Source organism: Squalius cephalus, assembly GCF_949319135.1.
Source record: "Squalius cephalus genome assembly, chromosome: 5".
NCBI classification, from domain to species: Eukaryota; Metazoa; Chordata; class Actinopteri; order Cypriniformes; family Leuciscidae; genus Squalius; species Squalius cephalus.
Window position 1 is genome coordinate 35,603,342 of NC_137126.1, and position 15,727 is coordinate 35,619,068.

General features: G+C 37.0%; 1 protein-coding gene across 50 annotated transcripts in view; it reads left to right on the top strand.

Moving 5' to 3' along the window:
• Positions 1-15,727, top strand: part of arvcfb (ARVCF delta catenin family member b) — a 198,877-nt gene that overhangs the window by 111,630 nt on the left and 71,520 nt on the right. For 33 of the 50 annotated variants that reach the window (XM_079870303.1, XM_079870318.1, XM_079870328.1 and 30 more), the window contains 2 exons: positions 14,537-14,695; positions 15,690-15,710. In XM_079870303.1, the coding sequence (XP_079726429.1) occupies positions 14,537-14,695; positions 15,690-15,710 (180 nt within the window). The remainder of the gene's footprint in view (positions 1-14,536; positions 14,696-15,689; positions 15,711-15,727) is intronic. The other 17 variants (XM_079870339.1, XM_079870347.1, XM_079870342.1 and 14 more) reach the window with 1 other exon arrangement.

Consider the following 15,727-nt stretch of genomic DNA (forward strand, 5'->3'; position numbering starts at 1 on the left):
GTCATTTCAAAGCTGCATGATCTACCATATTATTTTGGTTTTAATATAATGACAACAGTATAAAAAGCCACTTACTGTATTTTTATTTTATATAAGATATAAAAGAATGTTATGTATAAATCTATCTATCTATATATATATATATATATATATATATATAAAGTTATGATATAAAAGAATGTCTTTATGATATCACACATACTGTTTTTCAGTTATTAGATAATTTATGCACTAAAGTTTGGGGTCAGTAAGAAAATGTTTACTTTTATTCAGAAACAAAATGCATTAAATTAATCAAAAGTGACAGTAACGTCTTATGCATTATTACAAAAAGCTACTTTAAATAAATGCTGTTCTTTTGAACTTTCTATTCATCAAAGAATCCTAAAAAATGTATCACAGTTCCCACAAAAATAATTTGCTGCACAGTAGTTTTCAACATTGATAATATTAAGAAATGTTTTACACCAAATCAGCGTATTAGAAAGATTTCCGAAGGATCATCACAGGATTAATTGACATTTTAGAATATATCAAAATAGATTTACTGCGTTAAGTAGTTTTACGTAGTTCAGTTAGGATAGTGTGCTATGGTGATGTACAGTAGCAGTCCTTTAATTCTGCCAAAACGTGTTGCAGATCTGCCAGCCTGCTCTTACCTCATTCACTATTTAAAAAAAGACATGTCAGACAGACTAATGACTAATGACTAAACTCTCTAACCACCTTCCTGAATTAGTCATCACATTTCAGAATAAACATAGATGTACAATTCTAGCGGTAGTTCATCAAAGCTGTTCAAATGTTTGTTGTGACTATCCTATAGTGAGTCATTTTGTTTATAATTTACACTCTCATTACACTGAGATTAACTGGCTTCCTCTTCAGCAGGGGTGGAGCTGATTTCCAGACTGTTAGGACAGAAAGCCTTGAGTGTTTCTTAGTATTTCCTTCCTGGACTGATACAATGCTCTTAGTCTTTCTGGGTTTACACCAAAGCTCCAGCAATAGCATTTGCTATTAGCAAACAAATTTACACTACTGTTCAAAAGTTTGTGATTTTTTTCTTATGCTCACCAATTATGCTTATGCTGCATGTTTTAATCAAAAAACAATATTGTGAAATACTATTACAATTTGTTTTCTATTAATTTCTGTGGTGCAAAGCTGAATTTTCAGCATCATTACTCCAGTTTTCAGTGTTACATGATCTTTCAGAAATCATTCTAATGTTGATTTGCTGCTCAAGAAAACAGTTGTTCTACTTAATATTTTTGTGGAAACTGTGATAAATATTTGATTAGGATTATTTGATGAATAGAAAGTTCAAAAGAACAGCATTGATTTTGAAATGGAAAAATAAAAGTCTTTACTATAATTTATCTTTTAAACAATTGAATGTGCAATTGCTGAATAAAAGTACTGATTTAAAAGAAAGAAATCTTACTGAACCCAAACTTTTGAATGGTAGTGTAAGCATATTTTGCATTGTTTTGGTTTAATTAATGTGGTGGTATTTCAGTAATGATTGATTCTTAAGTGCTACGGATGTTTTTATGTTACTTGGCTGATGAATGGAGAGGTGTTGACGTGATTTTGACTAAGTGATTTTGGCAGCTGTATGGATGAGCTGTTTGGGTCACTCTCTTCCAGGAATCCAACTGTAATTAGATGGAGCATGCTGGATATCTCTGGACATGACACAAACATGGATGCACGCAGACACACTCACCAAAACAAGCCATCTCTCTCAGTACTGCCTCTTCCTTCCTGTATTAATGAGGGTTTGATATCCGGCTGGCTGTGGGCAGCTGTGATATCTCCTATTCTGACCCTAAAAATAATTCAAATCAGCTTAAGTTGCCCACACAACATGTTTAGCTAAAGTATTTTCTGAATGAAATATGATTTGCACAATGCTGTAATGTTCTATTCAGAACATAGTGTTTCTATGCAATTGTTAGGATTTTTTTCACACAGACAGCATATTATGTCTAGTCACACAATTAAATAATACAACTGTAAAAATGTTGATTAAAATCATTTTAATTAAACATTATTATATTTAACATTGAATAATATTGTTTTTTTTTATGCTTAATGAATAGTCATAGGAGAAGCCTCAGTGCTCAAAGCTCCATTAGATATTTAGAGATCGTACGACTATACCAGAATAACTGGTCTATCTCACCTTAGCTTCAATTATAGATTTGGTTTTGATTTTACAGAGACGATTGTTGCCTCTGGAGTCTCTTTGGCACATTTCCGGCTTGTTACAGAAGTGTTTGGTAATCGTCCTGTAACTTCTGTGAGCTGCAGCTAAAACGATAATTTATGATGAAACTAGATTCAATGATACTTTCATAAAGAGCATGTTTTACAGGTCACGGTTTGTACAGTACTTGTCAGAGACTCGTTGATTGTTATAAAAGCAAGTCACGCACAATAATGCCCTTTGTTTTTGCTTAATGAAAGAGCAGTCTTTCTCCATAGTAGAGTAGGGGGAATGAATTAGCTACGCTTCAGCTATTGGTTTATTATCCACAAGCTCTTTTGTTGTGTGCCATTAATCTATGATTAGAAATCCAAACAGGCAATTAGGAGGCAATATTCCAGAAATCAAAATCCAATCTGCCGCTAATCAAACACACCTTCGTAGTGGGCTGCTGAAATTGAATGGCAGTGGGCTGGAATACATTAGAACTAATGATGCCCCAGTATCACTCTCTTTCTGTTTTATTCTCTTTCTCTCTCTCTGTGTATCTCTTTATAACTCGTCCCTTTGCTTTGTCTTCTCACATTTTTTCTCTATTTGATGGACACTATATAACCCACTTTTAGAAGGCTCTTACCTTCTGAAAGATGCACAGTTCACACAGGAAAAAGTTATACAAGTTAAATTTAGTATAATGAATATTTTTTCTTAATATATTTCTATATTACAGTTTTTCCAAAGAGTATATTTCAGAGAAAGAGCAAGATTCTTTGAATTTAAGGCATTTATATATATATATATCAATTTATTCAAATAATCAGTGTTTAATAAACACACTCATTTAGAATGCTGAAAGATACCTAAAATGTCTTGTATCATAATATACAAGCAACAATAGCTGATGCTGATGAGCTTTTCTCCTCCGCTGCCTCCAAAGCCCCAAGGATCAGATCCAGTTTCTTTATGTAGCTTGTGCTTTTAGGGCTCATATGGATCCTAAGAGAATATTGCTTACAGATGGGCCTTTCACATGAGGTATGAATAGCCACAACATCTCGGCGGCACAGACAGGACCGGCTGGGTTTCTAATGGATCATCCGGCCTCTCCTCGATTTCACAGGACCGTCTCCGTGACGCCGTACCGTGCAGATGGTGGATCAAGCTCCCAGACGTTGTTCTCGAACGCTTCTGCCGCGCACTGCATGCATACACGGAACAGCGCTGCAATGCATTAGTCAATGGGCCATGAAATGCCAGTCGCTTTTAGCATTTGTGAAGTATAGTTCAGGTGCTGAGAGCCTCTTGAAGTGCATAAGTAATGTTTCTGCAATGAGATGGATGACTACAACCCCAGTTCACAATGGCTATTCGTTATAAATCTATGTATTTGGCTTCATAAATATAGAATTGTGAAGAATATAACCACCTTAAACAGGTCGAGGAGCAGGATAGATTGCCTTGAGCCCAGAGCTCTTTGTGTACGTCTCTCAAGCACTGCGCCTTAAAGGAACACGCCACCGTTTTTTGAAATAGGGGTTATTAATATACAGATATTGACTTGGAGCTATATTGGGGTGAAAAATGCGTTTGCCCACCTATCTAAATGTAGGGGAGACGGTGAATAACCCCTATTTCAAAAAACGGTGGCGTGTTCCTTTAAGTCACTGGATATATTACACAGCCTTTATCTCACTGCACAATATAAGCCATGCTGTTAATCAACAAGGGCTTCCATGACAACATGCCCTTCCTCTTCCTGAAGCATGTGCTATAGAGGCAGCTCGCTCACTGGTGTGACTTTGTGACCACTTGCTCTCACACACAAGCAATCATAAAGTCTATCGCTGATTTAATCACTTCTGAGTGGCTGCGCATTAGGACAAGATAAGGATGTGATAGACAGAAAGTGAGAACGGCGCAATCACTCATCCCAGACTGTTAAAATGTCCATGACAGGCCACCGCCGCTATCCAGCCCTCTGAGTGACTGTATTTCAGTGTTGTGCTTCAGAGGCAGGCTGGTCCCCTAGGCCTGATATTTGATCTGTTAACAGCTGGACCTTCAGTGGCAGAAGCAGCAAACAGGACAGCGGGAGCCAGAGCAGTGACAGGGGGAAGTCAAACACATGTCTTTCCTGCCCTGCCCATGGCCGCAGCCCGGAGACCCTGCATGAACTGATCTCTTGGCAAAGGTTCCCTGGCTTTCCCTGGAAGAGACCACATTGCTGACTCGCAGCCAGAAAACAGTATTTGCGGTGCGTGCTGTTGTTGATGTACGTCCATATGGGCCTTTGCCCTCCAAAACCCTGCAATAGCAATAGCCTGAAGTTGCTTCACCCATTTCATGCAGTGTTACTGTGTATTACTCCCTCTTTTTGGCATCCTCTAGTAAAACAAACAACTCCCACAAGGTCATTGCACCTCCCATAGCCCGGTGTCATCAAAGCAAAGTTATTCTGTTGGTTGAAATTTGTAATAAATTATCTATTAACCTAAATCCTACAAATTAATTTCACTTCTTTTTTTCTTCTTTTTTGAGATAAAAATAACAGATTTTGTGGTGGTAATTTCAAGAAATGTGCAACAATTTTATTTTATTTTTTTTTGTAATAAGGATACCACCTTTACTATTTTATGTATTATGTTGATACATTTTAACTTTTAAAACCTATACCTATGGACATTTTTTTTCTGACTTAGAAAGGGGGATGTTGAGTGTGCTGCACAGCCTTGCCCAGAAATGTAGTAATAATAATAATATATTTTCAAAATTGTTAGGCTATTAGATAGCTAGCTAGGCTAGCCTAATGGTGTACTATCTAGCTTTAATAACATGATTACTGAGAATGGGCAATATGACCAACATCTCATAATTAAACCACAGCAAAACAAATACTTGCCTAATAGAAGTAAAAAGTTCTCAACTAGTCTATTTTAAGTAATCAGCTAAACCGCCAGTAATAAAATAAGAACAAAGAAATGAATGCAACATAAAAGATGCAGATACAAACAGTGCTTGATTAACATTAACGACACAGACAGCATCCAGTTTAATAGGTTGCTTTCACTTTAAGACTTTAAATCACGGATCTAATACTGACACACGCCCAAACTCTTTGTTCACTTAAGACATAACTGCAAAGATTGAAATTTTTACATAATTTGTGTGTATTTGACTGTTCAAGTGCGATAAGCCTAGAAAGAGAACGCACAATTCGGTACTTTCACGCTGACAGGCGAAGTAATCTGCAGCCAGTCTGACATCGGTCAGTACGTCAGTGGAGTTATTTACATGATCTACTGTGCTTTTAATAAATCTTTTAGTATTGTCAAGCTTATCATACTTTTTTATTTTGTCATTCATCCATCTTAATCACATTGCCCAGTTTTTGGCACTTGACAGCAGGTGAGAAAGGTTCGCTTTCATTTTGTTTCGCACAGACCACTGACATCACGTACACAACATCTGTATCCTCGTGAAAGTGATGCATTACAACTTTAATTAAATTAGGGATAATTCAATTAGATTATTATAATATATATATTTTGTGAGAAATTTTGTTTTTATTGCGCTTATTTTGCGGTGAAATGGCGAATTATGCTGGACTGCAAAAAAAGCTTTTATTAAGCTTTTAATTTGATTTACGACCAATTCGCCTAACATCGTAGCATACCATTATTTGATAAGCCTGCTAACTAATTATTAGTTATGATTTTTATTATTGTATTGTACAGTTGGAAGGTTTTAGGTTCCTTTTTTTGACTGCTGTTTTCTTCTTACTGTGTTTACCTAGTTTTATAGGAAAACAGGATTGATATATGCTCTGACTGTGTTGTCAGGGTTGCATTCCAGAAAGGGAGCGCTGACCGTAAGCTGAATTATATGAGTGAAAGTGTGAGAGTGCGGGCAACTGTGTGCTTTTTCAAGCCCTGCTGTAAAGCCACGCCATGCCAGAAATCTTTCAGAAGGGTGTAACTTGGATACGTGACTAATTCTTTCCAGATGTTCAAAATTACCGTCGGAAAAATATTTTTCATCTAGCGAGACTGGTGGGGGGTAAATGGAATCACATAGATCATGTATTTTTATTAATTATGCAAACAAAGCTTGAAAACTTGTGCCAGACGAAAAGTTGTGCTTCACTGAGTAAATACTATTTTATTTTTTATTTTTTCAGAGAGAGAGAGAGAGAGTGAGTGGTGTTTTTTTGAGGCTTTTGAGATTTGCCATTTTTCATTTTTTGTTGTTTAGACCTGGAAATATGGAACAAAAGAACAAAAGGGGTAACCAAGGGCACCAGTGGAGAAAGAGAATGGCTTCTCAAAACTGATGTTAAAGAAACGGATGCGGCCAATGTGTGAGGAATGTCTAAAAATGAGGCCCCCGTGTTCGTAGATGATGAGAGGACAGAGATTTGGCACTGGATCACTCAGGAGGACAAAGAGATTAGCAGAGCCATTACAGGCCGCTAGCCTCTATTCCTCGCCTTTTCTCTTTCATCTCTCGTCCTTCCATCCCTATTTTAGTTAAGTTAATCTGCCAGCCGTCGTCTCTAAATGCATTTGACCATCCGTTATCTTTGGAATGTTCAGGCCAACCCCTCCCTTCCACCCACCCCCCATTGGGACGTATCTGTCCATTGGTTTGGGCCTTTGGCTTGAGAGTCAGACTTGAATCTTCAGCTTCTTTCTTGTCACTCATCGTGTCCCCTCCATCCAATTACCCTCCATCCATTTTATTTCCACTCAACTTCCCCGGGCAGTCATACAGAGAAGATCCGTGTGCCCTCTTCTCAGTTATTTGTTTTTTAAATTGTCTGATTTATTTGCTCAATTTTCCACAAGTACAGCGCAGTGAAATGAAAGCTAATTCCCGCTTGCTGTCACATCCTGGCATGGCGGGTGTGACTCTCGGTCATGAAGATGGATGCGGGAAAAGAAGCAAGTTGATGGGAAACTCTTATGACCCAAGGTTATACAAACGCTCTTGGCAAATGGATTAACTGTGTAAGATCCTACCGATGATTGCTGCTGTGAGGTCTGACTGAAATCCTGTTAGCCAGAGCACGATGCATTACTGACGGCGAGGCTGCGTCCCAGGTGATGCATGGCAACTGTAATGAACAAAGTGGAGGTACGAAAACTAATCTTCTCTGTATCTTGCAGACCTTCTCCAGAGTGATATTAAGCTAGTTGATGATGTTTTGTTCAGTTTTCAAATGGTTATGAAGCTATTAATCAGACACAAATGAATCGAAAGAAAATCGGAAACACTTTTCATTCAGAGTAGTGCTGGAATGGAATGCTATGGGATACTGCACAGTATACAGTGTATACAGCCTCAGCCCGGGGTTTTTTTTATTTTATTTTTTTAATAGTTGGTTAAACAGTAGTGAAATAGGAAAGATTAATTGGAGACAAATTAATCTAAAGGCTGGAATAAAAAAAAATGTTATTTGTGTATTAAGACTTTTACTATTGCTACGGTGTATAGTATGTGTTTTCTGTATGCACACTATCAGGGAAAATTGTTTTAGTTTTAGCTTCTCTCTGAGGCAGAACCCTTAAAGGTACACCTTTGTGACCTAATAAAGGATGCATATTGCTACCTTAAAGGTTTAGTTCACCCAAAAATTAAAATTATCCCATAATTTACTCACCCTCAAGTCATAGGTGCATATGACTCTCTTCCTTCAGCTGAACACAATAGAAGTTATATTAAAAAAATATCCTGGCTCTTCCAAGCTTCATAATGGGAGTGAATAGTAACAGGGAGTGAATTTGAAGCCAAAAAAGCGCATCCATCCATCATAAAAGTAATCCATACGAATCCAGGGGGTTAACAAAGCCCTTCTGAAGCGAAGCAATGCTTTTTTGGAGGAAAAATATCCATATTTATAACTTTATAAACTAGAATCGCTGGCTTCCGGTAACAGCCGTACGCGAGTTGAGTTCTGGCCAAAGAGTGAACACTGACCCGACGCATGATGTATTGACGAACGCGGAAGCGCAGAGGATTGTCACGAATTAGAAGTCTTAAATGTGAATTTTCAAAGAGAATTGTCGGAGGAGCTTGAGTTTGTTGCCCAGCCCTATTTTTTTGTTCTGCGAGAGGCATCTACTCTCACCTAAGCTTATGCTACTCCTACATCTTACTTGACTCTCTCGTGAACGTGCGGATGGCCGTTACTGGAAGCTAGTGATTACAATTTATAAAGTTATAATTATTTATATTTTTCTTACAGAAACTTTTCGCTGAAAGAAAGGATGGCTTGAGGGTGAGTAAATTATGGAATGATTTTCATTTTTGGGTGAACTAATCCTTTAAGGAGTATCAGGTACAGAGGTGTACCTTTGAGGGTTTTGCCCCAGTGACAAGCTAAAGGTACAATTTTTGCACATTTTGTCTGACAGTGTGCATCTAGAACATTTATATGAAAACTCTTCATATATATATGAAGTGCCATCTGAAATTTTCTTCTAGAATGATCATTTTTATCAAGCTCGTATATTTAAGTTCAATAATTTCACTTAAATAGCAATGCAAATTACCTATTAGCCTAATTGTCATTTAAGTGAAATTACTTAACTTAAATATACAAGCTTTATAAAAAATGATCATTCTAGAAGAAAATTTCATATGGCACTTAGAGGCTTTTGCATCTGAACTCTTCATATATAGATAGATAGATAGATAGATAGATAGATAGATAGATAGATAGATAGATAGATAGATAGATAGATAGATAGATTATGCATCAAAGGTGTATAAAAAATACATCCTTAAAACAAAATTAGAAAGGCTTTAGATGGTTGTTGTGTTTGAGGTGTGAAGTGTGGAGAGCACAAATGTTGATCTCTCAGCTTTACAGACGGGTGGTCTTTTTATCCAGTAAGGATCAGGAGCAGGCCTGATAGCAAAGTATCTCCACTACTCAGAAGCTTTTTAATTGCCAATGGTTTTTTCTCATTTGCCTATCTGCTCTATTTGCTCCAGCTCACCTTATCTTCTCCAGCTCTGTCTCAATTTGCCATTATGGAAGACTGATGTTTATCTCACACACCTCACCGTCGCTCCTTTCAGGGAAAAAGGTGAAATTAAAACCCACCTGGTATTTCTTTTGCATAAGAAACCATGCTGTGCAATTACCAAACCCTTAATTATGTGCAGATTCAACACAAGAGGTTTTGAAACGTGATATAACACTCATAAAAAGGCCTTGGTGAAACTCTTGGTGAACTGCGCTCTTGTTCTTTCTCTAACTTGTTTCCTTAACAAAGTTAATTTTGCTAAGGAACAACTGACTCTCCCACAGCTTTTAATCTGTTCTCAATGCTCAGAGAGTTGTTTGTTAAAGTATTTACTACATGTATAACTTAGAAAGAAGTGTAAAGAAATCTTTGGGTAATGTATTAGACATGCCCTAACTATCATCAGTCTACTGTCTTTGTCTGGAAGAAAGGAGTTTTACTGTAGGTGTTCCTTTCTTTCTTAAATTAGAACATCTTAAATCATTTTCTGAAGCCCGCAGGGTTGCCCAGAAACTCCCGTCTCAATTCTGTGAGACATGCTATATGCTAGCACACTCGCATAAACACACAAACGTGATGCGGGGTTCAGGAGTTCACCTGTGTAATAGTTGTCATAAAGGAAAAGCTGCTATCTGTGGCAGCAGATTTCCCCCATGCGACACGGATCATCCGTGATAAAGACACCACTGAATGATGCTCAGGTTGGTGGCAAAATCCTCAGCCTGTCTTTGAGCTATATCTGTCAGGTTTTGGGTTGCGAGGACTCAAGTGCAGGAAACAATGGCTTTTTATTAATAATAAAAATAAAACAAAATACAAACAAAAACTACCCCGAGGGGGAAAACAACACTGACTGGACTGGACAACACACAGGAGGAACATAACAGGGTAAAGTTACAACGACGAACCAGCACAGGACTACTTCTACTGATTTTTAATGGCAGTTGGCAAACAACTTTTTAGTGTGCATTACCGCCACCTTCTGAAATGGAGTGTGGATCAAAATAGCCTACTTTACCCACTACAAAATAAATATATATATATTAAAAAAATCCTTTGATTATGCTTTTAACTTCCGCCTTACTATAATTTCCTGCCATATTTACCTCTGTTTTTTTTTTTTTTTTTTCACTTTTTGCATATTTGTCTGCCAATTAATTTCCAACTCCTATCAATATATGCTCTGGAGTCCAGATAAATTTCACTATTACTCCTACTTTATTGAATCTGTAAACCGTTTGGGCTATTTCCAACATAATGTCCTGTCTTGCAGTTTTTGAAACTATCGCACTTCTTGAAACTGACCCTATTAACACTTTACTTGGCTTATTTTTTTCTACCCACTCAAGGGCTAAAAGAATGGCCAACATTTCTCCTGTAAACACTGACAAATTATCATTAACTCTTTTATTTAATGAACGCTCCAGCACAGGTCTGAAAACACAAGGAGAATAAATAGGGAGAGCAAACAAAGCAGGTAACGAGGGAGGACAGGTGGGGTAAATGAAACAATAATCAGGTAACAAGATGGGCGGGGTTAGACAATGGACAGGAGAGCACATGGCACAAGAAAACATACATGACAAGCCATGTGCTCACACCAAACATGACAAAAACACAAGCACATAGCCAGTAAAACAAATCGCAAGCCATTTGTTCACACAAAACGAGACATGAACATGCAGCCAATGAGAACACTCATAAGCCACGTGTTCACATAGAACATGACAACATGAAAGCACACAGCTAGTGGAAAACGCAAGCTGTGTGCTACACAGCACAAAACAAAACATGACGTGAAAGTATACGGCCGATGTAAACACGAACCACGTGCTACATAAAACACAACACACGTGGACAGAAGAGTGTATGGCCAGAGCGAACTCGAAACCGCACACTCACCTGACAAGACAGAGCGCACGAGAACGAGCGTGAGCTCATCCTGTGCGCTCACAACAGAGGACAAACACGCGGAGCATGAATGTCCGAATCCCGACACAGAACCGAAACCAAACTAGACAGATGTGCCGGGATCCAAACACCACGCCCCGCACATGTAACAAGGCATACAGGCAAGAGAACGCTCGAAGCCGCGCGCCCACACAAAGACATGACAAAACAGGAGTGTCAGAGCTCTGTCACAAAACCAAGAAATAAACTAGACAGAAGTGACAGAACCCTGACAAAATCTCTGTCCGGCTGACTGAGGAGACTTTTTTGCACAAAAAAACGTGCTCATGAGTGCTGTAGGATTTTTTTATGGGTTTATGCCCCATCATTTAAAGGTAATTTTCACTGGGAAAATAAACTTCATGGATGGCTGGTGAACATGAAACTGTTTTGCATACTGTGTGTATCCTGAAAGGTATTGATGTCAGGGTCAGGTGTTTATTTTTATACTGTAAATAAACTACATCTGGCTCCAGCTCTCCCACAGATCTGATTTTGTTTCTGTATATTTCTAGGGTTTGGGTAAGGGCCAGTGCTGTGCTGATCATGAGGTTCAAATGTGAGGAACTTTTGTAGTAGAACAAAAAATATCTATCAGTGGTTTTAAGGATTTGTAGAAAATGTAAAAAAGAGAAAACCAATTCAGCATGTGGATCTTGTTTTCCGGCAAGAATATCTGAACATCCTGAAAAACAAGGTCAGTTTAGTTTAGAAGCAAAACCTCATCGGATGTCAAGACTTAATTTCAGAGAATGTATGTTGTGTATTAAATAATAAAGTATTTTAGTATTTTTCACCAGCAGTTTTTTATACACTATGAAAAAAAGTGTGTATATTTTTATATTCATGATACGTTCTCTTCATGTTTTCAGTGGACAACAGGACAGTGATGTACAATATCTGATGCTTTTTACTTTGGATGCAATAGAGAATTAATTTATTTCCCGTAAACATCTTTTCACTCCTATTTGTCTTAAACACTCTTCTGCTGAGCTTCTGAACTCTGTAGCTCCTACAAAGTGATCGTTGGCCTCTCTGAAGCTGCTCCCAAGAGTATCCTCCTCCGAGCAGAGAGTTTTATGAGACGACCTTTGATGTAGCCTCCGTTTCATGATAATTTAACCAATAATGTCCCCAGAGATAACAACATTGGAATTTATTTTAGTCTTCACAGCTTTTCACAGCTGTCCTTCAGTATGGAAATGATCCCTTAATGGATTTTAATAAAAAAAATCTTGTAAATTTCAATTTTAATGATTTACAAATAATGGACAGTTACAAGAATTTTATAAAATAATTAAAAATGTATTAGTCTGAGAACTAAACCAAATCTCAATATAGATTTTGTAATTGTATACAAATCTCCCTTCAGGCTGCCAAGAAATGACCAAGAGGTGCAACCAACATATGTGAAGAACCAAGACCCAGTTTCAATTCCTATTAACATAAGGCCATTTAGAAACAGACACATTTAGTGTCCATTTCTCATGTTATGCCATGATTCCTATTTAAAAAATTCATGTTGAAAAGAGCCATATTTATCTGTGCTTTCACAAGGGAGCTAATAGGCTTTTTAAAAGTATCTCATTACTTTCTCATATTGTATTCTGCTCAAGCTTGCTTCTTGGCTGTCAGAAAGTTAATCAAAGCTTTGTTTCTGTGTGGTACGCCTGCATAATCCATGTGGCACTCAGCTATTAGGAGCGAGGCACTTCAGATAAGATGTTTTTATCCTCATCAATCATCGGTTTCAGTCAATTCACTTATACTGACACCCCTGTCTTAGACCAATTAATGGAACAATTAAAACGAAATCACTCCAGAAGGAAGAAAAAGTTTCTTTTGACTTCAGTTTCTCTTAGAAGAATGCAGTTCTGAGGTTGGACAGGCAGCCGCTCAAACTGCCAACGCAGAGGAATGATACTGACACATGAAAAGCTAGAAGTCAATGATTAGTGAGATGGGCTACGGATCAATTTGGCCTGCCACAGACTTTGAAGCCTTCCGCTATGCTAATCAATGAAAAACTGCCTACTCGTTAATGCCTTCAAAGATGGATGGAAAACAAATGGCTACCTCTGGCATCATCCCTCATCAGCCCCCCTGTGCTGCTGCCAACACACACACACACACACACACACACACACACACACACACACACACACACACACACACACACACACACACACACACACACACACACACACACACACACAGTTCTCCCCAGTCTGATTGTTCCCTCAATGTTTGCTGTTGTTTCTTTCTGTGTCATTTACAGTTGCCTCAACCACCTTTGCTTCATATTTTCATTTGAAGCAAGTACTAGCTTCAGGACTTTTGATTGTTTGTTTGTTGTTTATTTACCTTGTCTGATAACACAAGGTCTCAGGGGTGTTCTGTTTCTTCTCTCTCAAGCATTATTGTACCCTGTCCCTGAAGATTCAACTCGCTCTATAATATAATATAATATAATATAATTCTGTTTTTGTTGCATAATACAGTACATGTTGTGTACACACAACTGACAGTGAAGACTTTTACATAAAGAGTTATATTTATATTTTTATTACAAAAGATTTCACTCATAAGAAAAAACAATCCAAGTCACTTGAATATTAGTTTTTAGATAAATATAAAAAGCCTTTATTATTTCATGGCTTAAATTTTAAAAACAGGTGACAAGCCTAGATTTCTATTTCAAATAAATGTTATTTTGAACCAACCTCTATATATTTATATATAGACACCCTCTACATCTCTCACATTATCACAGTTTATTCACTACAGTTTATCAAATCAATTGATATTTAACTGGTTTTGTCCATCCTTCTGTTAGACTGTCTCTTAAATGAATTAGGTCTAATAGCTGTCAGCTGTTAAATTTAAGTACACAATTAAATAATACCAATTTATGTCAACCAATTACCAAGCAATACTTAATTTTGTTCAGTCTGTGGTGTATAAAGGTCACATTAGCAATTAAAGAAAAAAACACTTAAGCAAAACATGGTCAGGTCAGGTGTATGTACTGTATGTATATGTGTTTGCATGTATTTGTTATCATATATAACAACCTGAAATATTACTTAAGTTTCCAAAAGTTTAATTACATACAAAATGTGTTGCTTTTGTTTTGAGACGGACATCACTGAAAAGTTTGGTTTAGGGTTAAAGTTAATGAGTGAGTCATATTTGCTTTCTTACATGTAGAAAGGTTTACCAAAATTCAAATATTCCCTCATCTATAATTTAAATCTGTAAAAAGGTTTCCTTGAATGCCCAGCTAATCCCACAGGAGTGACATTTGACATTGAACCACCGCCCTCTGCTTGTCCCACAGGAGCAGAGCCCCAGCAACCAGACATCACTGGCCATGATGCAGGAGCCCCAGGAGGTTGTGGAGGAGACTGTCACTATAGAGGAAGACCCCGGCACACCCACCTCTCGTGTTTCTGTGGTTACCTCAGAGGACGGAACTACACGCCGCACAGAGACAAAGGTACTCCTGCTTACAACTGCCACATTTTAGAAATATCTTTGTTTACATATTATGTTATTATTAGCTATGCAAATGCTCATTTATGCTTACAGTATCTCACAGTACATTTACATTTATTTACAGCAACTTACATTTCTGTTTTATTTACATTACCTCAAGTTTATCAGGCAAAAATCTCCCTCTAAGAGCTGTTTTATATTTAACAAAAGACTTAAAAAGTAGTCTTACTTAATATCAGAAATCACTGTATATATCATGCATTGTAAATGTGGAATTATAGAAGAAATAACGGTTTTTACATTTAAAAAAATCAGTATTTTGTTTAAAACGGTGTTCTTTTAGTATTATGGTGTTTATTTATATTTTGAGGTTACATGTATTGCATTTTTTTCAATTTTAGTTAGTTTTAGTAGTTTTGTTATGTTTTTTGCCATTCTTATTTGTCTTTTTTAAATATTTCTATTTAGTTTAAAATGATTTTATTTCAGTTTTAGTAATTTTATTATGTCAATTCAACTTATTTTATTTCAGTTAGTTAACAAAGCAACATTTCTAACTTTATTAAGTTTTTGTAAGTTTACGTTTTCATCTAATTATTTACATTTTATTTTATTTCAATTATCAAGTTTAAGTAAAAAATAGCACCTCCTGGTAAAAACCTTTTGTCCAGATTAGTGGAAGGTGTTGATGTGGTTTACAGTAGTCAGTGGGTTTAGCCAATCAGCTCTTTAGTGATGAGACAAAGAGATTAACAGACTAGTGCCTCTTTACCAGTCACACACAGCTGTTTTCAACCCGAGAGAGCATTTAGCTATAGTCTAGGCTGGAAAGTTGAAAGAATTCAACATATGAAAATGTTGCTCCTGATATGCAAAAGAGAAATTTAGCACACAGTTATAGCAGTAGCTCTGTTTAGATCAAACCATTTATGTTGTACTTTTGTAAGCCACACAATCTTGATTCCCCTTTACTTTTGTTTTGTTGTTTATAAAAGGACAATGTGACTAATATGAAGGTGAGTTAAAATCTCTC